This window comes from Elephas maximus, chromosome 13 (assembly GCF_024166365.1).
Source record: "Elephas maximus indicus isolate mEleMax1 chromosome 13, mEleMax1 primary haplotype, whole genome shotgun sequence".
Taxonomy (NCBI): domain Eukaryota; kingdom Metazoa; phylum Chordata; class Mammalia; order Proboscidea; family Elephantidae; genus Elephas; species Elephas maximus.
Genome location: NC_064831.1, coordinates 95,631,644 through 95,657,316, shown reverse-complemented (window position 1 = coordinate 95,657,316; position 25,673 = coordinate 95,631,644). Strand labels below are relative to the sequence as shown.

The following is a 25,673-nucleotide window of genomic DNA, read 5'->3' as shown; positions in this document are numbered from 1 at the left end:
CAATGCAAAAAGTTCTCACAAATTTTATTATAAAACAGAACAACGAAAGGACAAAAGTTTACATGTTAATATTTACATTATATTCAAAATATATCACAGCTTTAATTTATGACTAGAAATATCTTGTGTTTTCTTCTTTTTCTTTTCTGTTTTCTTTGCATCATTGATTTGCATCTTTACTTGATCTTGTAATTTAGAAAAGAATGCTTGAGATGACTTCAAGGCCTTGTCTTTCCCTTCATCCTGCAATTAACAGAAATAGATGTTCACGCTACAAAATGTGCTTGTAAGTGAAAAAAAGCCAAATGCAAAAATATAACACAACATATGAAAATATAAATATAAGACCAGAAGAAATTATTAATTAGGTCAGTTAGCACAGAGGCGCCAGGGGGTGTGTGCCTTTTTCCCTCTGACAGTTCCCAAACATCGTGTACTGCTTCTAATGCTCTTAAATAATTTAAGGAGAAACAATGCTGCCAGGACCCAGGATATCATGAGGAGTCTACATTAAACACTTCAGAAAGTTGACGGCCACTTGCAGCAGAACATTCTAGCCAGCCAACAAGGTGCCTTGCTCCTGCGAGGAGCGTGTCTGCTTTGGCGAGGCTGTCACTCCGGCCAGGCAGATGCCCCCCCGCCACCCACCAAGCCCTCCCCGAGCCCTGTCTTCTCTCCCGTGCTTGTTCCCTCCATACCTTTAATAAAGACGTTCTGCCTGCCTTTGTCAGCTTTTTTAATTTCTCTGAGGCCACTGCTTTGGTGTATCTCCCTGCCTGGTCTGGGTGGCTCTTCTCTAGCAGTTTTCTCCGCTTTTCCTTCTCCTTTATTTTCAAATGCTTTCGATATTTCTTTTTCCTTCGTTCTCGTTTCTTGTCTGTAGCTGTTTTCTCAGCAGGTGTTTTTATATCTCCAGCTTTATTTTTTTCCTATTAAAAAATAGCCAACAACACATACTAGTTAATTTAATCTATTATCAATTCAGGAAATTGCAACAAAAGAACGAAAGCTATGCTCCACAGCAGGCAGCTGGTAAGCTACAAGTCTACAGGTGAGTGTCAGGGCACGCAGAGCAAGCCCCACCTGTTTAAAAGAGCTTCCACGATCAGCTCTTTAAGCCTGGAACGCAGCTTCTGACAGACTGTCATAGTTATGGGCAGCATGGAGAGCTGGGCTAGCCAGCTGAACTAGAGAAGGAAACCCTCCACAGATTCCAGCCACACTGAGGTGGCCTCGCTTCCAGCTGCTAACAACAGCCACTGGGCTGATGGAGCTTCTCAGAACAGTGGTGGGGAAGTGAAACATCTATCCAGTGTGAGGCCCAAGGTGCTCTCTTTCCCCTCTCAGCTGCCAACCTGTCCTGCCAGGGCCGTTGCCTGCACTGAGGGGCAGAGGATCTGGCAGAGAGGTGGGAGGGGAGGGGTACAAGAGGACTCTGCTGGTAAGCTAGCCAGGAAGAGGAGGCCCCGACAGAAACCATCACTACCACCTAAAGCATGGCCTTAAATGCTCACAAGCAACCTGCGTTTTGTACACCCATCCAACTTCTTTCAATATCCCAGTGCTCTTTTCTAGAACCGGATTCCATATGGATAAACACTCAGTGGACAAAATAAGGGGAAAATGCTGATATTAAAATATTGCTAGTATATATGGAATATAAGCAACTTGTTTTAAATCTAACATCACTGCTATTATTCAAATTGGATTATAACCAGATTCTGGTAACTTGGATATATAAAGACTGCTTTTATAATGTAATTGGTTCTCATATCCTATGAAAATGGGACACGGGTATTTGAATATTATAACACTAGTTTGATTATACTTAAAAGGAAACTACTGAGATATACTACAACAAAAACCACAAATTCAAGACAAATGATATGAAATAAACAGAGCTCTGGGTATAAACAGATACTCAGCTTTAACACTGGCTTCCTACCTTGATTTCCTCGGGGGCCAGGAGAGCTGCGTCGCTCACGCTCACTGGAGCTACTTCCTCCATGGTTATGGCCGGCAGGTTCGACACAACTTTGATCTCAGGTGCAGGCTAGAAGGAAACAACACATTTAACAGGAAGTCAGAACTAGGCCTACCTTAAAATACTCGAATTGTAAACCTATTAAAGTATAATGTATAAAATACTTTGCAGAGATTATTTAAAATGACAGGGGTGCTGACATCAAAAGTCTTTGCTTACAGGAACGACAGCCATGTTGGTGGCACCTAGAGGTTGCCTCAGGCATCCAAGGCCTGGATATTTTAGTGTCTTCTCTGTCTCAAAACTACTGCAACAGCACTTATCTCTGCCCTTCTGCATGACGTGACAGCCATATTCAAGCACCAGTTGTTTAATCTGTTACCAAACTAATCCCACCTGCCACATAGGTAAGCATTTCTTCCACTGGACAGTTGTTCAATTATGTATTAGGAACAGTTGTGCTCCATTCTAAAATTTGGATTCATGGAGAAAACGAAGACTGTCCAAAAAACAAGAAATGATGGCTGAAGGACACATCAATGGGGTCTGTGGGGATGGCTCGCGCAGTAATCTGAATAGACAAACAGCAACACTAAGGGGAACCTATTCCAGCAATCCTACATTCCTCAAAAGGAAAAAAGTAAGAAATGCTTTTCAATTGGAGCCAGTAGGCACACATACATTCACTCCTCACTCAATTTTCAAGACTCCAAGGAACGTCTGAGTTTCCCCACGTCAGGCTCCACGCTAGTGTGAGCAGCACAGTTGTGAAACAGCAGTAAATAAAACAAATACATTTTGTGCTGACTTGAAGAGATGAGGAAAGCAGGACAATTAACGAAAAACGATGTGCTATGGTGCTGTGAAGGAAGGCGGCAGAGTAGGGTCAGAGATGTAGGAGGTAGTGGCGGGGGGGGCGCTGCAGCTGGCGACTTTAAAAAAAGGGCCAAGGAGAGTCTGTCCCAAAAGAACAGGTAAGAAGGAACCAGCCATGCAAAGGAAGGGTCAGGGGAGGCGCACATCTAGAAGGCCACAAGGAAGGGAGGCATCAGCATACTGAAGGAGCCAGAAGATGGTCACAGTGGCTGCAGGGTAGCAGGCAATGTGACCAGAGGGTGGGAAGAGGCCAGATCACGCAGGCCTCGTGAGCCATGGGGAAGGAGACTCAGTTTGATTCTGAGTGTCATCAGAAATTACCGAAGGGTTCACGCCCGTTACATCAGTTGGTTTTTCACAATTAAGATCTGCTGACCAAGTGAGGCTGAGAAATCCCACTCTTTATCTTTTTCACACAGCCTCCTGCTAGGCACTCTGTGAATCTAAAGATGAGTCCTCCCTTCAAAAGCTTACTCTCATGTAAATTATACCTCAGTTGAAAAATTAAAACCAAAAAAGGAGACAAAAAAAAAAAAAGCTTGCTGTCTGCGAAGACAAAATACTCGCACAAGATAAACCCCGAGAGTATGGCCCCCGGACGCCCTTTTAGCTCAGTAATGAAGTCACCCCTGAGGTTCACCCTTCATCCAAAGACTAGGCAGGCCCATAAAACAAAATGAGACTAAAGGGGCACACCAGCCCAGGGGCAAGGACAAGAAGCGAGGAGGGGACAAGAAAGCTGGTAATAGGGAATACAAGGTTGAAAAGGGGAGTGTTGACATGTCATGGGGTTGTTAACCAGTATCACAAAATAATACGCATACTAATTGTTTAACGAGAAGCTGGTTTGTTCTGTAAATCTTCATCTAAAGTACAATAATTAAAAAAAAAAAAAAAAAACGTGCACAAGAAAAATCATCTACCCACCAAAGAATCAGAAAGGACTGGCCTTGGAGCTGACCTCTTTTCCCACCCGACCCGCCTCACCTGCTGCACAGAAGAAACGTGAAGTGACTTCCCTGAATCACAAAGCCAGACAGTGGCAGAACCAGACTCAGGTTTCCTGATTTCTAGACAAGTCCTCATCTCGTGGCAGCCCATTTGAGACAATAACGCAAAAGGTCCCAAGCAGCAATAGGTGCGCAAGTACCAGAAAAATGGTACAGCCATGTTCTACAGGCTTACAGAGATGGGGGGCAGGAGAAGAAGCTCCAAGGGTAGATAAAACCGAGCCTAGTCAGTGGGGGTCAAAAAGGCAAAGAAAAAGAGCATTTGAGAGGTCTGGGCCTGGCCAAGGGAACACCACGTGGTGGACAGAGTATGGGCCCAGAGTTAGTTCTGACTCCCTAACCTCCTAAGGCTTGGTTTCCTCATCTGCAAAATGAAAGCAATACCATCTGCCTCACTGTGTGTTGTGGAGTAAGAGTTAACGTACGTAAGGACCTAATATACAGTGGCTGGCACATCGCAGGTACTCAGTAAATGGCAGGTATAGACACCCACACACATCCCCAAACCTACCTCACAATGACAATGCAGCAGCAGATTGAATAAGGAAAGAGGGTGGGTGAAATGAGACGCCTGCTGCCTAAAGCGGAGGGCCTGGAAGGGCCCACTGGAGATCAGGCCGGGTCAGCAGGCAGGAGAATGACCACAGGACCCCATAGGAGGCCCTGGTTCTAACTTACAGGGAACGACTGCAGGTCTGTAACCTGAGGCCTGGTAGAGGGAGCCCCACAAAAGCTCAAAGGTCTTAAGGTCACATCTGTTCTATGTACACATCTGTTATGGGACATATTAACACACTCACAGGTTTAGGTATGAAGTGAAAGTGTGAGAGGGCATCCAATTTTAAGAAGAGAGAGTCCATCATCTTCTGAATTTCTACGTGCTCTGGATTTTCTTCTTCTGTGGCTTTCTGCTTAGGAGATAAGTTCAACAATATCAGACTGAGCAAGTTAATACACATCATAGGAGAAAACACTAACGGCCACCAAGGGGATCCCCGATTTCTCATGACCAAGGTTTCAGTACAAAAGAACATTCCCAAAGCAAAATTATCATTGCCAAACCACGATGGTGCCAGCACCGACCCAAGAAACATGTGCACCTCTGGAGGGGCAGGAACCTCTACCAGTCAGAACTTACAGTTTAATTCCTTTGGTATTTACTCCTGTCAAGAACTAAGGTATTAGTGTACTTTGTAAGACTATTCAAATATCTATTTCGATTGTAGGAATTCTTGTTTTTCTTTTAATTCAAATTCATTTAAGACCACTCTGATTAAATCACACTGAAAAATTTGACAGCAATTTTCATTGCACTATGAGCTGGAATCAACTCGACGGCAACAGGCTTGGTTTTTTCTAGCAGTGGAAAAAAGGTGCATTTCATAATTCTCTTCACCCCTGTCCAAGATGCTTATTCCAAAAGGCTAAGATTGTTTCTTAAAAAGTTAAGACATGAAAAAGACAAGAACAGGCAGTGACTGGCTCCTTGCCTCCATTATCATGATGCCAGAGCTGCATCCGGGTCTAACATCTGCCTTCAGGGCCTACCTTCCAGCCACGTCCTGCACTACTTACTACTGGTGACTTGCTGTTTTAGTTGAACTCACTTTTTTTTTCATCCTGAATGTGTCCTTTTGCCTCACTCTAGGTAATGTTGCTATTAGCTGCCCCTGATTCAGGACGACCCCAGGCACAACGGGTTCGGGCTATTGCAATCCATAGGGTTTTCACTGGCTGATTTTTGGAAGTAGGTTGCCCGGCCTTTCTTGCTAGTCCATCTTAGTCTGGAAGTTCTGCTGAAACCTGTTCAGCTTCATAGCAACACACAAGCCTCCAATGACAGATGGGTGGTGGCTGTGCCTGAATGCACAGGCCAGAAATCGAACTCAGGTCTCCCATAGGGAGGAAGAGAGCTCTACCACTGAACCACCGCTGCCCCCATCCAAGGTAATGCTGTTGTTGTTGGATGCTGTGGAGTAATTTCCCATCTTGGAACCCCACGTGTGCAGAGTAGAACTACTCCACCGGCAATCCGTGGCCTTTCGGAAGCAGATTGCCGAACTCGCCTTCCGAGGCACCTCTGGGTGGATGCGAACCACCAACCTTCTGGCTAGTAGTTGAGCGTTTAACCAGTTGCACCACCCAGGAACTCCTCTCCTAGGAAATCTCTTAAAAAAAAAAAACACACAAACCCGATGCCTTTGAGTCAATCCCGACTCACAACGACCCTGTAAGACGGAGTAGAACTCCCCCATAGGGTTTCTAAGGAGTGGCTAGCAGATTTGAACTGGTGACCTTTTGGTTAGCAGCAGAGCTCTTAACCACTGTGCCACCAGGGCTCCTCCTAGGTAACAGTACTGTGAAATCACACGTTTGATACACAGTATTTTCCTAATATACATTAAATATAATAGGTAGGGCTGCTGTCTACCATCACCTCACTTATAACCTGTAGTTTGCAACCAACTTTGGGAAATACTGCTCACTCACTCCCAGGCTGTAACTCCCAGGGAAAACTGGATGGGTCTACGATTAGCCTAGGGCATTTAGGCTGAAACTGTGATGGGCCCAGAGATTTTCTAATAGGCTAGAATCCTACTCATAGGCCCATACCCAAAGTTTTTGAACTGGCCATTGACTTCCAAGATAGAAAAGTAACATTTACCAAGCTGGTATAAGCTGTCTCATTACATAATTAATTTAACTTTTAACTTTCATGGTTACCAATCACCTTCTATATTTACAGAATCCTTTCAAAGTAGCCAGAAGATGTTTAACAAGCATTGACTGCCACTGTGCATTTCTCTCTTCAACTACCACCTTGGGTTGCAAGGCAGCCAGAAAGACTGTTAACTCAAATCTCTCCAGTTCTTCAACTTCAAAGAAGCAACAGGGCCCTGTTGGCTGTTGCTGCCTGACTGGCACTAATTAACAAAATCTGATAGGAATCTTAAATGGCTTTGGCAGAAAAAAAATGTCATCTCATCCTCAAGCACATATTGACCATGTTCTCAATACATCAAATGTAAAGAAATAATTCGAGTATTACTTCTTGGCCACATACAGGGAATATGATCTTGTCCTGCTTTTTAATCAGAACACGTTTTAGAATTCATTTAAGAAAAAAATACCAGATATAAAAATCAGAATGAATTCACAGGAATTTTACAAAATATATCAATAACTTCACAAGTATCATTGAAAAATGATTTTAAAGTTACAGTATTAATCGCTAGAAAGTGAATACCTAGCCAAGAAGTATCAAGTAGCCAACATCTAATTGGAAAACGGCCCACTCCTCAGGTCCTGTGGGACTAGTACAACCCCTTTAATCCTAGCACACTCTGACTCAGGCGGAAACAAGATGACTAAAGAGCTCAATAAGATTTCCATTCCATAAACTTTGGCAGTGCCGAGAAGGCTGGTCCTCCACTTCTCTTCCTTTAATAACGGCTTTCCCTTAGAGGCTTCCTTACCTGGTTGAGTTTGAGGTATTCCTGTTCATAAATTTCAGCAAGGCTCAATTTACTCTTCTCATGGTCCAGTGTTAGGCGCTTTTTATATTCGTACACATCCTCCTTGGGTTTTTCTTTCCGTACCACATCATCCCAAGCCTGGAATAGAAAGGGTGAGCAGAACATAAACTTCTAAAATCTACGATTTATTTCTAGACTGATCTAACAATTTTCCTCAAGTATTTATTATCATTCCAGAGTAAGCAGATTATAGCACAAAGAAAGTAATTTTTTACTTCTGAAACTAGTGAAGTCACAAAGTATAGAAACCAAAAACCAAACCTGCTGCCGTCGAGTGAATTCCGACTCACAGCGCCCCTACAAGCGATAGGCATTGTGAAAAGCAAAGGGTACTGCTAAAACTTTTTTTTTAATGCGTCTTTCTCCCTGGTTATCACTTTTCATTATATTTCAATATCACGGTTTATTTTAAAATCAAGCTTTGAGTTTGTCTTGTTCTATTTAAAATTTCAAGATACCTGCATATAGTACCCACCCTTCAAATACTTTCTATTTTAGATACAGAAGCGTAAGCAAAGATTGCACATTATAAAGCCATTTCTTGTTGTACATATCATATACTTAAGCTTTATTCTAAGTTCATAACATAAGATCAATTCTTAGACAAAAGTCTTTATTAGGGTTTTAGCATTTGAAAAAATACACACTTCATCTGTCAGACCAAATACCGTGTCTACGCCAATGGGCCATGTGTCAGACATCAGCTACCACATCTGTACAAAAGGTCAGTAAGATGTGAGGGAGACACGACGGCTCTGCCACGTTTCTCCTCAAGCACAGCCCTGTGCTGTTAGTGAAGAGCAGAGCCTCACCACAAGCAGAGGACAGCCTTAGTCTGGACTGCAGGCTTTTAAATGGAAAAGTGATAAAAACAAAACTTCTGTGAACTTTCACTCCCTATATATGTTCTATTATTTCAAAAAATTTCAGAGTATTTTAAATTAAGTTAAATTGAATTCTTCCTGACCTGATCTCTTATCCTCTGCTTAATGATATCTTCTAGTTGAAGGGTAGTTTCCTCTGTGATCACAGGTGCTAAAGAAAACAGTAACACAGAACACTCAGGTAAATATAAACGAGAACAGTGGCTCCTAGGACTAGCAGGACCAGTAACGCCAGGGAACCTGTAAGAAGTGCAAACTATCGGGTCTAACCCCAGACCTACATATCAGAAGGGGAGGAGAGGCAAACAACGATCTGTATTTTCACAAGCTCTTCTGACAATCAATCAAGTTTGAGAACCACGAACTAGAGTACAAAAAAAGAAAAAAAACAAAAACAAACCCAGTGCTGCTGAGTCGATTCCGACTCATAGCGACCCTATAGGACAGAGTAGAACTGTCCCATAGTTTCCAAGGAGCACCTGGGGGATTCAAACTGCTGACCCTTTGGGTAGCAGCCATAGCACTTAACCACTGTGCCACCGGGGTTTCTGAACTAGAGTATGTGTGGTAGTAAGTGCTAACAGTTTTAACTCAGGCAGCTGGCGACTCTCTCCCTTTTATCCATTCTCTCCTCCACTGAAATAAAATGGAAACTCATTCTGACTTAATGAATACAAGAAAGAACTCGATTAGATGACCAGGGTTTCTGACTGAAGTTCACAGTGTCATCAGTGGACAGAGAAAGCAGGCAAGCCTTGTAAATAAACTGATTATGGGCTAATCATCAGGTGTCATTAGTATATGGAAGTTAAACATCTTGGGTATGTTAACAGTATTGCAATTCTGCATGAGAACGTCCTAATTCTTAGAAAACACAGGTGAAAGTATTTAGAAGTGAAGGGTCCTGATACAGGCAACTTACCTTCAAATGATGAGGGAAAAGTTGTGCACATACACACATATAGATGAAGGAGAAAAAGCAAATGAGGCAAAATGTGAACAATTAGTCAATCTAGCTGAACGGCATACAGATGTTCACCGCACTATTTTTTAATTTCCTGTGTGTTTGCAAGCTTTTAAAATTAAAAGCTGGGGAAAAAGAAACATCACTCCCGACCCTCCTATGAAACAAAACAGAGAAAGCACAGAAACGAGCACCTGCCGAGATGCAGGGAACACACATACCCATCCGGACCGCGTGGTCAAAGTGCAGGGTCTCCTCTAGGAGGCTGTTTTCCGGTCTCTTCTGTGCTGTCACTTCCCCTTGAAGCTGCCATGGTTTTTTTTCCAACAATTCTTTTTCTAAAGCTGCTATCTTTTCATTCATCTAAGGAAAACAGTTATTACACATTTAGGAAACAGAATTTCCGTCGAACTTGTGTAAAAGCAACGACTACAGGCATACCTTGAAGATACCACCGATTTGGTTCCAGGCTACTGCAATAAAGCGAATACGGCGATGAAGCAAGTCACACAAATTTTTGGTTTCCCAGTGCATATAAAAGCTATGTTTACACTACATCGTAGTCTATTAAGTGTGCAATGGCATTATGTCTAAAAAAATAATGTACATAAAAATGTACATATCTTACTTAAAAAATACATTATTGCTAAAAGGGGTGCTAACCGTCACCTGAGCCTTCACTGAGTTGTCACCTTTTTGCTGGTGGAAAGTCTTGCCTCAACGCTGATGGCTGCTGACTGATCAGGGTGGTGGCTGCTGAAGGCTGGGCTGGCTGTGGCCATTTCTTAAAATAAGACAATGAGGTTTGCCACATCGACTGAGTCTTCCTTTCATGAAGGATTTCTCTATCATGTGATGCTGTCTGATGGCATTTTTTTTTTTAATTGTGCTTTAGACGAAAGTTTACAGCACAAATGAGTTTCTCATTCAAAAATGTACACACAGATTGTTTTTTGACACTGGTTACAATCCCCTCAATGTATCTGCACTCTCCCTCTTTCCCTTTATACCCTGGATTACCCATGTCCATTCGCCCAGGTTTCCTGTCCCTTTCTGCCTTCTCATCTCTGCTTCTGGGCAGTGTTGCCCATGTGGTCTTGTACACTTGACTGAACTAAGTAGCATGGTCCTCACAAGTGTTATTGCTTGTTTTATAGGCTGTCTAATCTTTGGCTGAAACTCGGGTTTTGGGAGTGGCTTCAGTTCTGAGTTAGCAGGGTTTCCAGGGGCCATAGTCTCAAGGCTTTCTCCAGACTCTGTCAGGCCAGTAAGTCTGGTCTTTTTTCTGTGAATTTTAATTTTGTTCTACATTTTTCTCCCCCTCTTCCCAAAAGCCTCTATCGTGGTCCCTGTCAGAGCGGTGGGTGATGATAGCAGGGCACCATCTAGTTCTGGGCTCAGGTGATGGAGGCTGTGGTTCATGTGGTCCATTAATCCTTTGGACTGATACGTTCCTTGCATCTTTGGTTTTCTTCACTCCCCTTTTCTCTGAATGTGATTTTAAGACCCCAGACGCTGCTCACCCTAAGTAGGATCTAGAGCACTTTCTTTATGAACTATATTATGCCAACTGACCTCGATGTCCCCCAAGACCATGGTCCTCAGCCCCAGTAACTCGATCCCTTAAGGTGTTTCGATGTGTCTAGGAAGCTTCTATGACTTTGCCTTGGTCAGGTTGTGGTGACTTCCCCTACATTGTGTGTTGTCTTTCCTTTCACCAAAGTTAACATTTTTCTACTGTCTATTTAGTGATTTCCCTTCTGCACCCTTCCTCTCCTTCCTAACCACTGAGATTTTTTTTTTCTGTGTGTAAACCTTTTCTTGAGTTTTTACAGTAGTGGTCACATGCGATATTTGTCTCTTTGTGATTGACTTACTTTATACAGCACAATGTCCTCCAGGTTCACCCGTGTTCTGAGGTGTCTCTTGGGTTCATCATTGTTCAATATTGTTGTGTAGTACTCCATTGTGTGCATGTACCATAATTTGTTTACCCATTCATCTGCTGACGTGCACTTAGGTTGTTTCTACCTTTTGGTTACTGTGAATAACACTGCAATGAACATGGGTGTCTATTTGTGTGACAGCTCTTTTTTCTCGAGGATATATTCCTAGAAGTAGGATTGTTAGATCATATGGTATTTCTATTTCTGGCTTTTTAAGGAGGTACCGTATTGCTTTAAACAGCGGTTGTACCATTTACATTACCACCAGCAATGCGTAAGAGTTCCAATCTCCCTAACATTTGTCATTTTTTTTTTTCATTTGTGCCAGTAACGTTGGAGTAAGATGGTATCTCGTAGTTTTGATTTGCATTTCTCTAACGGTTAATTATCTCGAGCATTTCCTCATGAGTCTGTAAGCTGCCTAAATGTCTTCTTTGGTGAAGCATCTGCTCATATCCTTCGCCCATTTTTCAATCGCATTATTTGCCTTTTTGCTGTTGAGGTATTGAAGTACTCTGTAGATTTTAGAGAACAGAGCCTTGTTGGGCATGTTGTGACCAAACATTTTTTCCCAGTCTGTAGGTTCTCTTTTTACTCTTGGTGAAGTCTCTTGATGAGCATTCAGTGTTTAATTTTTAGAAGCTCCTAGTTATCTAGTTTATCTTCTGGTGTTTGTGCATTGTTAGTTATGATTTGTATTGAATTTATGCCATGTATTAGGGCCCCTAGCATTGTCCCTATTTTTCCTTCCATGATCTTTATCATTTTATATTTAAGCCTTTGATCCATTTTGAGTTTGTTTTTGTGTACAGTGTGAGGTATGGGTCCTGTTTCATTTTTTACAGTTTTGCCAGCACCATTTGTTAAAAAAGACTGTCGTTTCCCCACTTAATGGACTTTGGTCCTTTGTCAAAGATCAGCTGACCATAGCTGGATGGATTTGTATCAGGGTTCTCAATTCTGTTCCCCTGATTTATGTGTCTGTTGTTGTAGCAGTACCAGGTTGTTTTGACTAACTTGACTGTAGAGCAGGCTCTGAGATCAGGTAGTGTGAAGCCTCCTACTTTGTTCTTTTTCTTCAACAATGCTTTGCTTATCTGGGGCCTCTATATAAAGTTGGGTGATTAGTTTTTCCATCCGGTTAGAGTGCTGTTGGTATTGGGATCGGGATTGCATTATACCTGAGACTGCTTTGGGATGTATTGACATTTTCACAATGTTGAGCCTTCCTATCCATGAGTATAGTATGTTTTTCCATTTCTGTAGATCTCTTTTGGTTTCTTACAATAGCGTTTTGTAGTTTTCTTTGTATAAGTGTTTTATGCCCTTGGTTAGATTTATTCCTAAGTATGTTATCTTTCTAGGGGCTATCATAAATGGCATTGTTTTCCTGATTTTCTTTTCAAAGTTCTTTGTTGATGTATAGGAATCCAATTGATTTTTTGCATGTTGATCTTATATCCTACTACTCTGCTCAATCTATTAGTTCCTGTAGTTTTTATTGTGGAATCTTTGGGGTTCTCTATGTATAGGAACATATCATCTATGAACAGGGATACTTTTACTACTTTCTTTCCAATTGCAATGGCCTTTATTTCTTTTTCTTGCCTTGTTGCTCTATCTAGGACTTCCAGCACAATGTTAAATAGGAGTGTTGCAAATGCTTTCAGACAGTCTCTGTTGAGAATGATGTTGGCTGTTGGTTTTGTATAGATGTCCTTTGTTACGTTCAAGAATTTCCCTTCTATTCCTATTTTATCAGGAACGGGTGTTCGACTTTATCAAATGCCTTTTCTGCATTTTGAGATGATCATGTTATTCTTTTGTTCTATTTATGCGGTGGATTACGTCGATTGATCTTCTAATATTGAACCATCCTTGCATACTTGGTATGAATCCTACTTGGTCATAGTGTATTATTTTTTTTGATATGATGCTGAGTTCTACTGGCTAGAATTTTGTTTAGAATTTTTGCATCTACGTTCATGAGATACTGGTCTAAAATTTTCTTTTTTTTGTGGTGTTTTTGCCTGGCTTTGGTATCATGGTTACACTGGCTTCAAAGAATGAATCTAGGAGTATGTCTATGCCCTGAAATAGCTTGAGTAGTACTGGTGTGACCTCTTCTCTGAATGGTTGGTAGAATTCTCAGGGGACGCCATCCAGGCCAAGAGCTTTTGGGAGGAGTTTTTTTTATTACCTCTTCAATCTCTTCTCTTGTTATGGGTCTGTTCAAATTTTTTATCTCAGTTTGTGCTAGTTTAGGTAGATAAGTATGTTTCTAGAAATTTATCCATTTCTCTAGGTTCTCAAATTTGTTGGAGCACAATTTTTCATAGTATTCTGGTATGATCCTTTTTATATCAGTTGAGTGTGTTGTAATGTCCCAAATCTCATTTCTAATTTGGGTTATTTGCCTCCTCTTCTGTTTCTCTTTTTTCAGTTTGGCCAACAGTCTTGTCAAAAATACCAACTTGCTGATTCTATTATTCTTCTGTTCTCTATTTCATTTATCTCTGCTCTAATCATTATTTCCTTTCTTCTGTTGCCTGTGGGTTTCTTTTGCTGTTCTCGTTCTATTTGTTTCAGTCGTAGGGCTAACTACATTCTGGCCCATTCTTCCTTTTTGATGTGTGCATTTATTGCTATAAATTGACCCCTGAGCACTGTGTTTGCTGTGTTCCAAAGGTTTTGGTATGTCGTGTTTTCATTCTCATACGATCACAGGAATTTTTTTATTCCCTCTTTGATTTCTTCTATTACCCAATTGCTTTTAAGCAAGGTGTCAGTCAGTTTCCACCTATTTCATTGTTTTTCCTTGTTCTTCCCATTATTGGTTTCTAATTTTATGGCATTGTGATTGGAGAGAATGTGTTGTATTACTTCGATGTTTTCGATTTTAATGAGGGTTGCTTTGTGTCCTAAGATGTGGTCTATTCTGGAGAATGTTCAATGTGTGTTGGAAAAGAATGTATACTTTGTTGCTGTTGGGTAGAGTGTTCTGTATACATCTATGAAGTCAAGTTGCTTGATTTATGGCCTTTAGATCTTCTGTATCCTTGTTGACTTTTGTTCTAGATGTTCTTTTCATTACCAAAAGTGATGTGCTGAAGTCTCCTATTACTAGCGTGGAACTATTTATTTCTTTTTTCATTGCTGTTACCATTTGTTTTATGTATTTTGGTGCCCCATCACTGGGTACGTAGGTATTTATTAAGGTTATATCTTCTTGGTGGGTTGTCCCTTTAAACATTACGTTATGTCCTTGCATCTTATGATTTTACCTTGAAGTTGGTCTTATCTGAGATTAGTATTGCCACTCCTGCCCTTTTTTGGTTACTGTCTGCTTGATTTTTTCCCTTTGTTTTTTAAATATATTCATAACTTTGTGTCTAAGGTGTGTCTCTTATAGACATCATATTGATGGGTCATTTTTTTTTTTTTTTTTACCTATTTTGCCACCTGTTTTTTTACAAGCTCATTGAAGCCACTTACACTAAGTGTGATCATCAACAGGTATGAGCTTATTGCTGTCATATTGTTCTGCCCTTTTTTTATGGTGCTGACTTTTTTTTTTTTTTTTGTACCTCTTACTTTTCTGTACTATGTTTCTTCTGTTTGCGGATTTTCTTTTCTTTCATTATTATACATCTTGTGTTTACTGAAACTTTTTTATTCTGATGATTAGGTTTGTAAGCTTTCTTTGTGGTTACCTATTTTTGTATGATTTCTAATCGTTTGAATTTCATATAAGGGACTTCCACATATAAAGGCCTTTTCTTCTATCGGAAGGTCATCTGATTGTTTATTCTGGTCACTTACGAGAGCCATGTGGTTCTGCTTTTTTATGTTTTGATATTGTTTGCTGTCTCTGAGACACCGAGGTAAATTATTTTCTGTATCTACTGATTGTGTGTCTTTGTTTCGTCCATATCTTCCTGAGTTTGAACTATTCTTTTATTAGTTGATATCACCTTGACTTCCCCTCCATTTGAAAGTTGTACACCTACATCATTTATTCCCCTTTTATCGTTTTGACATTGTCATCAATTACGAATTGACATCTCTGGTTCCCTGTTTCAAGCTTTTAGCTGTTTTATTATTGAGAGTTCTTTACCTAGCTGGGTATCTGGCTGATGCTGCCACAAGTCCTAGACTCCAGCTGTTGTGTGATGTCACTGATTCTCTAAGCAAAGGATCCCCTGTAACATTTCTTGTCTGTCCAGACTCATTTTACAAATTTTCTTAGTTTCTTTTTATCTAGAAATGTCCAAATTTTGCCATCGTATTTGAGAAAGAGCTTTTACAGGGTATATTATTCTTGGTTGGTAGCTTTTTTCTTTCAAGGTTCTATATTATGTCATCCCATTGCCTTCTTGCCTGCATAGTTTTTGCCAATTAATCAGAATTTAGTTTTACTGCTTTCTCTGTGCAAGTGACTTTTCATTCTACTTGAGCTGTTCTCAGGATTCTGTCTTCGGTTTTGGCAAGTGTTGATTATGATGACTTGGTGACTTTCTTTTGGATCCATCCTATATGGATTTTGTTTAGCTTCTTGGGTGGCCAGCTTTTCATCTCTCATGACATCTGGGAAGGTTTCTGCCAATAAATTTTCAACAATCTTCTCTATGGTTTCCACTTTCTCCCCATTTTGGGAGGCCGATCATCTACAAATTTTTGCTCTAGATTGTGTCCCTCATCATTCTTAGGTTTTCTTCATTCTTTTCTCTGACTTTTTCTCATACAAAGTGGCGTTCATAGATTTGTCTTCAATATCATTGATTCTGTCTTCCACTGTTTCAAATTCGCTCCTAATAATTTTCAGTTACGCACATCTGAAATTTTGCTATTTATCTTTTAGATTTCTAGCCACCATTACTGTATAATTTCTAATTATTTGAATTCCATGTGAGGTAGTTCCAATGCCTTTTCTTCTACCAGAACGTCATCTGATAATTTTGGTCACCTACTGGAGCCATGTTATCTTCCTTTACATTTCGATAATGTCTGCTGTCTCTGGGACACTGAGATTATTTTCTGTATTTACTGATTCTGTGTGTGTTTGTTTGGTCCTGCTTCTTTATTATGTTTTGATATGCCAAGGCAGGCAGGCCAGGAGTACTTTACTACTTGCTTGTCTGAAGGCACAACAGCTCCCATTACCTTGTCTGGGTGGGCAGGGCAGCAACAGGCAGGGAGAGTCTCCTTGACTGTTCACTGGTTTTGTGCAGTGGCTGAGGGCAGACTACACAGGGCCTGACTGCCTCCTGTTGTTGGTCCAGTGGTGAAGGACTGTTCATAGCCCCTCACCGGATAGGCAACAGTGTTGGATGGGCAGTGTTATAGGCTCACTTCCCTCCATTCAGCAGTTGGTCGAGTGGCAGGAATAGAGGTGCAGTCATGGTGTGGTGGTGGGCCTAAGCTGGGGATACTCTAGCTGTGGCAGCACGGTCAGGGCTGGCGGGAAAGAGGGGTGGCATATGGGGTAGGTGCTCTGTCTCCTGCTGGGAGCTAAGTCAAGTTGCCTTCCCATACTCTGTCTGGAGTTGTTGCTGGCTGTGTTCCAAGATGGACACTGCGCCATGTTAAGTGGTAAGAGACTTGCACGCCGTATCTCTCCTCATCTTCTGTTTACCTTCATTTCTTCTTCCACTCGGTGTTTGATCTAGTCTGTCTTCATTTGATGCTTAGGGTTCCGGGGCTGACTTTTCTATGTGTTTTACATAGTTTTTCTAGTCCTTTCTGCACAGGGACAGCATGATGTGTCTGTCTAGGGTGCCATGTTTGCACCTCCTTTTTCGGCTTCTCGTACTACAGCCCTATTTATTTGATAGCCGTAGGAGAGCTTCTTTCAAAACTAAAGTCAATCCTCTTAAACCCTGCCACTGCTTTATCAACTAAAGTTTATGTAATATTTTAAATCCTTTGTTGTCATATCAAGAATATTCACACGGGGACCATGGTCTTGGGGAACATCTAGCTCAATTGGCGTAACATCAGTTTATAAAGAAAATGTTCTACATTCTACTTTAGTGAGCAGCAACTGGGGTTTTAAAACCCTGTGGGCAGCCACCTATGATACTTCACTGGTCTCACCCCTTTGGGAGCAAGTAAGAATAAAGAAAACTAAAGATACAAGGGAAAGATTAGTCCAAAGGACTAACTGACTGCACCTACCACAGCTTCCACCGGTCTGAGTCCAGTACAACTGATGGTGCCTGGCTACCACGACTGACTGCTCTGACAGGGATCACAATAGACAGAGACTGGAGAAACCCCGACAGTATTGTCCACGGACACCCTTATAGCTCAGTAATGAAGTCACTCCCAAGCTTCACCCTTCAGCCAAAGATTAACAGGCCCGTAAAACAAAATGAGACTAAAGGGGCATACCAGCCCAGGGACAAGGACTAGAAGGCAGGAGGGGACAGAAAAGCTGGGAATAGGGAACTCAAGGTTGAGAAAGGAGAGTGCTGACATTTCATGGAGTTGTTAACCAATCTAAAATGCAAAAAAAAAAAAAAGTTCACAGTATCTTCACCAGGAGTAGATTTCACTCAAGAAACCACTTTCATTGTTCATCCACAAGAAGGAACTCCTCATCCATTAAAGTTTTATCATGAGATTGCAGCAATTCAGCCACATCTTCAGGCTCTGCTTCTAATTCTCATTCTCTCGTTATTTCCATTACATCTTCAGTTACTTCCTCCCCTAAATTCTTGAACCCCTCAAAGTCATCGTTTTAGATTTTATATTTAGGTCTTTTATCCATTTTGAGTTAGTTTTTGTGCATGGTGTGAGATATGGGTCGTTTCATTTTTTTTGTGCATGGATATCTGTTAGGCCAGCACCATTTGTTAAAGAGACTGTCCTTTCCCCGTTTAACTGACTTTGGGCCTTCGTCAAACACCAGCTGCTCATATGTGGATGGATTTACGTCTGGGTTCTCAATTCTGTTCCACTGGCCTACGTATCTGTTGTTGTACCAGTACCAGGCTGTTTCGACTACTATTGCGGTATAATAGGTTCTAAAATTAGATAGCGTGAGGCCTCCCACTTTGTTCTTCTTTTTCAGTAATGCTTTACTTATTTGGGGCCTCTTCCCCTTCCATATGAAGGTGATGACTTGTTTCTGAGATTGGAACTGTTACGCACTGGCAGTGGGAATGTAAAATGGTACAATCATTATGGAAAATGATATGGCACTTCCTTAAAAAGCTAGAAATAGAAATACCATATGACCCAGCAATCCCACTGCTAGGAATATATCCTAGAGAAATAAGAGCCAACACAGAAATAGACATATGCACTCCCATGTTCATCGCAGCACGGTTCACAATAGCCAAAAGATGGAGATAACCTAGATGCCCATCAACAGATGAATGGATAAACAAACTATGGTAGGTACACACAATGGAATACCATGCAACAATAAAGAATAATGAACTGTGAAGCATCTCACAACATGGATGAACCTGGGTAGCATTATGTTTAGTGAAATAAATCAATCACAGAAGGACAAATATTGTATGAGGCCACTACTAAAAAAACTCATGAAAAGGCTTACGCACAAAAACAAACAATCTGATGGTCATGAGGAAGAAGAGAGGTGGGGATGAACAAAAACTAAATACATGATAAGTGGTAACTTTGGTGAAGGGTAAGACAGTGCACAATACTGGGGAAGCCACCACCACTTGACCAAGGCAAGGTCATGGAAGCTCCATAGACATATCTAAAGTCCCCGAGGGTCCAAATTATTGGGCTGAGAACCACAGGGACTACGGTCTCAGCAAACAGCTAGCTTAATTGGCATAACATAGTTTAGAAAGAAAATGTTCTACATTTTGCTTTGGTAAGTAGCATCTGGGGTCTTAAAAGCTTGTGAGTGGCCATCTAAGATGCTCCACTGGTCTCAGTCTGTAGCAAGGGAGACTGAAGAAAACAAAAGACCAAGGGAAAGATTAGTCCAAATGATTAATGGACCACAAATGCTACAGCCTCCACCAAACTGAGTCTAGCACATCTAGGTGGTGCCCAGCTGCCACCACTGACTGCTCTCACAAGGGTCATGATAGAGTGTCCCAGACAGTGCTGGAGAAAAACAAAGAACAAAATTCTAACTCACGAAGAAAAAAAGACCAGACTTACTGGCCTGACAGGGACTGGAAAAACCACGAGAGTATGGACCCCAGACAACTTTTTAGCTCAGTAATGAAGTCACTTCTCAGGTCCACCTTTCAGCCAAAGATTAGACAGGCCCATAAAACAACATGAGACTAAATGGGCACACCAGCCCAGGCGCAAGGACTAGATGACGGGGGCAAGCTGGTAATAGGGAACCCAAGGTCGAGAAAAGTACTAACGTGTCACGGGGTTGGCAACCAATGCCACTAAACAATATGTGTACTAATTATTTAATGAAAGGCTAGTTCACTCTGTAAGCTTTCACCTAAAATACAATAACTAAATCACTAAATAAAAAGATCCGTTTACTGTAGCCATCTTCAACAATTATCTCAGCTACGTCTTCTTTTTTTTTTTTGATCTTTTGGATAACTTGCTGCAGTTCCTACAACACTTGCTGCTTCACCTTGCCCTTTTATGTTACGGAGACGGCTTCTTCTCTTAAATCCCGTGAGCCAACCTCTGCTAGCTTCCAAGTTTTCTTCTGTAGCTCTGTCACCTCTCAGTCTTCACAGCATCGAAGGGGATTAGGACCTTGCTCTGGATTAGGCTTTGGCCTAAGGGAACGCTGTGACTGGTTTAATCTTCTATCCACACCGCTAAAACTTTCTCCATATTAGCAATAAGGCTGTTGCACGCACTTTATCACCTGTGTGTTCATTTAAAAAATTTTTTAATTTCCTTTAAAAACTTTTCTTTTGCATTCACAGCTTGGTTAACTATTCAGTGCAAGTAGCCTAGCTTTCAGCCCATCTCAACTTTCGATATGCCTTCGTCACTAAACTTAATCATTTCTGGTTTCTGATTTAAAGTGAGAGACGTGTGAGTCTTCCTTTCGTGTGAACACTTAGAGGCCATTGCAGGGTTATTAATTGGCCTAGTTTCAATATTGTCTTGCCTCAGGGAATAGGGAGGCCTGAGAGAGGGAGACAGAGGAATGGCCAGCTAGTGGAGCAGTCAGAACAGACACGACATCGTAACAATTATGTTTACCATATCATATGGGTGTGGTTCGTGGCACCACAAGACAATTATAACACCAAAAGTTAGCAAACACAAATCACTGTAACAAATATAATAATAATGAAAAAGTTTGAAATATTTTGAGAATTACTAAAATGTGGAAGATACGAAGTGAGCACATGCTGTTGTAAAAAATGGCACTGGTAGGCTTGCTTGATGCAGGGTTGCCACAAACCTTCAATTTGTATAAAATCCAGTACCTGCAAAGCACAATAACAATAAAACAAGGTACGCCTGTATTTTAAAAAGTGGGAGAGGAAAATTTTATCAGCTTTTGAAGATGTGTTTGAGATCATATGAATCAAAATTCACGCTATGTGGCACTCACAAAAGTAATTTGCAGAAAACCTCAAGAGACAGGCAATACCTTCCAGAGGCGCTGATACGGACACAGGAGAGGCTCACAGGACAGATAATCAGAAGACACGCCACAGGTATCGGGACCCCAGAGACAACGTGACAGAGCTTTTATATGTAGGACCCAAACTGAAAGCCATAGGCTGGGAAAGCGAGGCACTGATTTTTGGAAATTAGCTGCTTTTCACATAGGCATCCCTACACATTGCGCTTTTAGAGAGCAGCAAGGATTTTTGCAGTTTTTTAAAAATGTAGTTAGCAGTTCCACCAAAAAAGATAGGATAGGTTAGTTAGTAGTCTGTGAGTCTTTACCACAACCGTGTTAAACATATAAAATATTCCATAAATTCTTAACAGTTACCTTTTCCTGCCTCTTTTCAAAAGATGACTTAACTTCATCAGAGTCTTTCTTTATATTTAAGACATTTGTATCTTCAGTTTCTTCATCATTTGGCAAAGCAAAGGTCACTCTTTTCAAACCCTCTTTACGTTGTTTACTGTCTTCACTTTCTTCAAGGTCACTATCTTCATCCCTACAACATAAAAAAAAAACAACTTAGGGAAAGAAACACATTAGTTTTCATTAAGAAAACAAAAATGAAACCAATTTTCTAGTAATAAAACTTCTTTTGTACACTTAATGCAACCAAACACTGGACAAGTTTCAGAATTCCAAAATCATTTAATTAACTGAGTGACTTTATTCTGGCCATCTTTTTTTTCCGATTGTACTTCAGACAAAGGTTTACAGAACGAACTAGTTTCTCGTTAAACAGTTACTATACATATTGTTTTGTGACTGGTTAACAACCCCACAACATGTCAATACTCTCCCTTCTCGACCTTGGGTTCCCTAATTACTGGTTTTCCTGTTCCCTCCTGCCTTCTAATCCTTGCCCCTGGGCTGATGTGCCCCTTTAGTCTCATTTTGTTTTATGGGCCTGTCTAATCTTTAGCTGAAGACTGAACCTTGGTAGTGGCTTCGTTACTGAGCTAAAAGGGTGTGTGTGGGCCATACTCTCGGGGCTTCTCCAGTCTCTGTCAGGCCAGTAAGTCCACTCTTTTTTTGTTAGTTAGAATTTTGTTCTACATTTTTCTCCAGCTCTGTCCGGGACCCTCTATTTGTGATCCCTGTCAGTGTAGTCAGTGGTGGCAGCTGAGCAGCATCTAGTTGTACTGGACTCCACCTGGTGGAGACTGTGGTATATGTGGTCCATCAGCCTTTTGGACTATCTTTCTCTTGTATCTTTAGTCTTTTTCATTCTCCCTCGTTCCAAAGCGGTGAAACCAGTGGAGTATCTCAGATGGTATTCTGGCCATCTTGAGACTATTCCATCTTTTTAAGACAAACATATTTGACAACTGAGTACACCTAAATGGCATGGCTAGATTGCTCCAGCCTACAATGTAAACAATGACTCAAAATACTCACGTTTCAATAATGCTTTCTTCTTCTTCTTTAGCAATTTGTTCTTCTTCATTTGAATCCAGCTCATCATGATCATTTGGTACATCTCCATCAGTTTCAACTGGATCAAAGAAATCTTTGTATTTCAGGTTTCTAGAACTTTTGCCTGACTAAAACAAAAAAGATTTATAAAAATTTTCATTAAGAACAGGAAAATACATTTAAAATGTGCGTTGTATGTATGTATACATATTGTATGTTTACATTGCTCTCTTATTTTAAGCCAAAAACAGTTATTGCAGAAAATTGGCAACTAGTAACAGTGCAATGAAACCAAAAAAATAAGTGGAACACAACATACCAAATGGAGATATAGATTCATTTACAGTTGATAAGACAATCACATCCCATCCTTAAATCTTCTAACTACAAAAATTTCTAAAACAACCCTGACAATTATATAAATGCCTTCTTTTGCTTGATCAACAGGTATGTTTGAGGGGAAATTCTGAATATCTGCTGTGTGGTTATAGCTCTTAAGCTACATAATAAGAGAAGCATTTTATGGTAATAAAATACCTTCAGTTTAATTTTTCCACTCTTTTTTTTTTTTTTTCAATTTATCTAAATATTTCACTTACACTCTGGTGAATTTTGGGCTGCTTTAAAAGTATCCTGGAGAATAAGACAAAAATCTAATTTTGAAAGAATGAAATACTCTTTCCTCTGCCCTCCCAAAACTTTACCTTAAGTTTCTGACTTCCAAATAGTCCTCCCTCTTCTTCGTCGGAATCAATATCTTCAAAAAAATCAATATCTTCCTCCTCCTCCTCACCAACTTTTTGTTCCTCTTCTTTTTCTATGTTTTCTAAAAAGGTCTCCATTTCAGATAGCTTGAAAAATTTATCATCTACTACGGACTTTTCTCTTGGTTTCCTAGGCACTTTATTTTGCACCTTGCTCTGCTGTTCCAATTTGCTAATATCAAAGTCACGGTCGGAATCCTCATCGCTCAAATCTGGGCTTTTCCTCAGCTCGAATTTGCTCAGATGTTTCCTGCTCTCAGGTCCTTTAAGATCATCCCCACTCAGATCTGACCCTTCTCCCTCCTCCAAGTCTTGTCCTGGGTCCTCCTGTCCACCAGCCTCCATCTCTAAGCCATCCTCCTCACAGTCCTGCTCTTCAGTCTCTGGGAGAAGACTGATATTCTCGTCTTTAACTGTCTTGCTGACTGCGTTCTGGAAGTACCGTAAAATCGGTTCATTCTGCAATTCCAGTTGTTGCCAAATCTGCTCATCATCAAAATTGCTGATTACCAGCTTTTTTAAAGGACTCCCACGGATATGACCATCCTCTAGTGTTTTATGGAAGTCATAAAGTGCTTTTGTTAAATAGATAAAGTTGGATGCCAGTCCATCTTGAACCCTGGTAAGAAAAGGACAAAGTTAAATAAGATCGACAATTACAGGTAATATCTTCACAGGACTCTGAATTACAACTAGTTTTTTTTAAGAAGGCCTAGTTCTCGTGCAAAGTCAAATTTGAATGTTATTGTAAGTGTAAATTCTGATCTCTAAGAACATTATCTTGCTGACGAGCCACGCTGATACACAGAAACTATCGATGAACTGTCTGCGAATCTGCTGTATAGATTTTCAGCAGGAACACCATTACAGGCCTATTTGCCAGGAGATACACAGTGAGTTTTTAGCCTTAAATTCTTGACTCTGCTACTTTACATACTATCCCTCCCTTTGTTCAGTCAGTCAATGGTCAACATTGGCTTTGGCTAGAGCAATGAGGGAAGGCGTCTCTGAGGTGATATCTGAGCTGCTATCTTTAGGTGAAGAAACAGCCTTGCAAAGTCTGGAAACGCGTATTTCAGGGAGAGAAAAAAAGCAAGAACAAACGCCTTGAGAAGGAAAGAACTTGGTGAATTTGAGGGACATAAAGGCTGGCATGGTTGCAATGTGAAGGAAGTAGCAATTGAGGCTGGGAAGGCAGGTGGGAGCCAAATCACTCAGAGGTATCAGTTTGCTATTTTAATGTAATGAGATGTTATTAAGCAGAGCCAAAAAAAAAAAAAAAAAAGGTAGGATTTACACTGAGGAAAGGTAGACTACAGAGAAAAAAAGACTGAAGGTAGGAAGACTAGGAGGTTGATGCAGTGGTCCAGGCAAGGGATGAGGGTGGCTTGTGCCAGGTTAGAGCAGTAGAGATGGTTAGAAACAGTCAGACCCAAAATAAAGTTTGAAGATACAACTGACAGGATTTACTAACAAATTAGATGCGAAATTAAAAAAAAAAAAAGACATCGAGAAAGGAGCCTAGCTGTTTGCTTGAGCAACTGTAAGGATCGAGGTGCACTAGCTGAGACAAGGAAGGCTGGGATGGTGGAATCCGGATAAGGCCTTTCAGGTGAGGAAAGGGTGACGAGGACCGACCTTTCTATTTCGGACATACTGAGTTCAAGACGCTGAGAGTGTGTGGCTGTAGCTGCTCTGAGTACGGAGCTCAAGGGAGAGGCTTGGAGTTTGAAATATCTGGGAAACATAATTTCATAGATTGTATGGGCAGTCCTTCAACAAAACACCTACAGAAAGCCTGCGCTTGGAAGAGAGATGAAAGACATTCCAAATCTCAAGAAGTTCAGCTGTGGGGATGGCTAGACAGCCGACAAGCTACCACTCTGGATGAAGTATGATGACGGGTAAGCACCCGGTCCTTGCGGAGGAGTGTGAGGAAAACGCAGCCAGCGAGTACGGAGGCGGAAGTACGAGGGCAGGGGAGGTCTCCGGGCGCTAACACGTCAGCTCACCACCGGAGGATCTGCACTGTAAAGCTTTTAACAATTTTCTAAAAATTTGCTAGTTTAGGGGGCGTAGGTTTTATCTGAAATTTGGGGGGAAGTGATCTACATTGTCTCTTACTTCCCCCGTACGCCAGAACTCGCTCGCGCCCACGTGACGCCTGGGCCGCAACCCGAGCTCCGGCTTTGCACACTTACGTTAAGAAGCACTCTGGCTGGTCGGTGGCTCTACTGACTTCTCTCAGACACCGCTTCAGGGCCCGTCGACGCCAGACCCGAGGCGCCATCGCCGTCAGCAGCTCTCAACGCCGCGCCGCATGTCACGGAAGAGAGCCGCCGGAAACGCCGCTGCAAAGCTGCGCGTGTGGAACCTAGAACCCAGAGACCAAGGTTCCGCCGCGCGCAGGTTCCGCACCCCCCCGCTCCCCCCACCCAGAGCCAGTCGTAGCCAGAGGAGTTTCACTGGGTTCGCGCAGAGGCGGAGTGGGAAAGCGGCCATAGCGACTGGTCGGCCACGGTCACTGACCTCTCCAAACTTTGTTTGCTTTCCTGAGGGGCCACAGAGGTGACGCGTCCTCGCGTTAAGTTTCCGTTTTAGATGCAAGTGTTTTTTGCCGTTGGCTGCCCGGCATCCCATTCCGACTCACGGCCGCCCCACGTGTATGTAGGTGCCTTTGATAACGTTGCGT

General features: G+C 41.5%; 1 protein-coding gene across 2 annotated transcripts; it reads right to left on the bottom strand.

The window, feature by feature from the left end:
• MPHOSPH10 (M-phase phosphoprotein 10) lies at positions 1–25,271 on the bottom strand. 2 transcript variants are annotated; one of them, XM_049905578.1, is made up of 11 exons: positions 25,183–25,271; positions 22,922–23,600; positions 22,200–22,345; positions 21,129–21,300; positions 9,476–9,617; positions 8,374–8,441; positions 7,347–7,484; positions 4,671–4,781; positions 1,946–2,053; positions 699–929; positions 1–243 (listed from the first exon to the last, which is right to left on the bottom strand). In XM_049905578.1, exons 1-11 carry the CDS (start codon positions 25,269–25,271, stop codon positions 94–96), a joined length of 2,034 nt encoding a protein of 677 aa, XP_049761535.1. In that variant the 3' UTR covers positions 1–93. The 2 variants fall into 2 exon arrangements, with proteins under 2 accessions (XP_049761535.1, XP_049761536.1); XM_049905579.1 differs by having other exon boundaries at positions 2–243; positions 4,671–4,778.
• Between the last annotated feature and the right edge of the window lie 402 nt (positions 25,272–25,673).

Bases quoted from the DNA above. Each gene is read 5' to 3' on its own strand.
- MPHOSPH10 (XM_049905578.1), bottom strand. From the start codon at position 25,271: ATGGCGCCTCGGGTCTGGCGTCGACGGGCCCTGAAGCGGTGTCTGAGA. The intron at 9,618-21,128 runs GTAACTGTTAAG...TGTTTTCCTTAG, and splicing joins TTGAAAAGAGGCAGGAAAAG to ATGAATGAAAAGATAGCAGC. The intron at 4,782-7,346 runs GTAAGGAAGCCT...TTATCTCCTAAG, and splicing joins AATACCTCAAACTCAACCAG to CAGAAAGCCACAGAAGAAGA.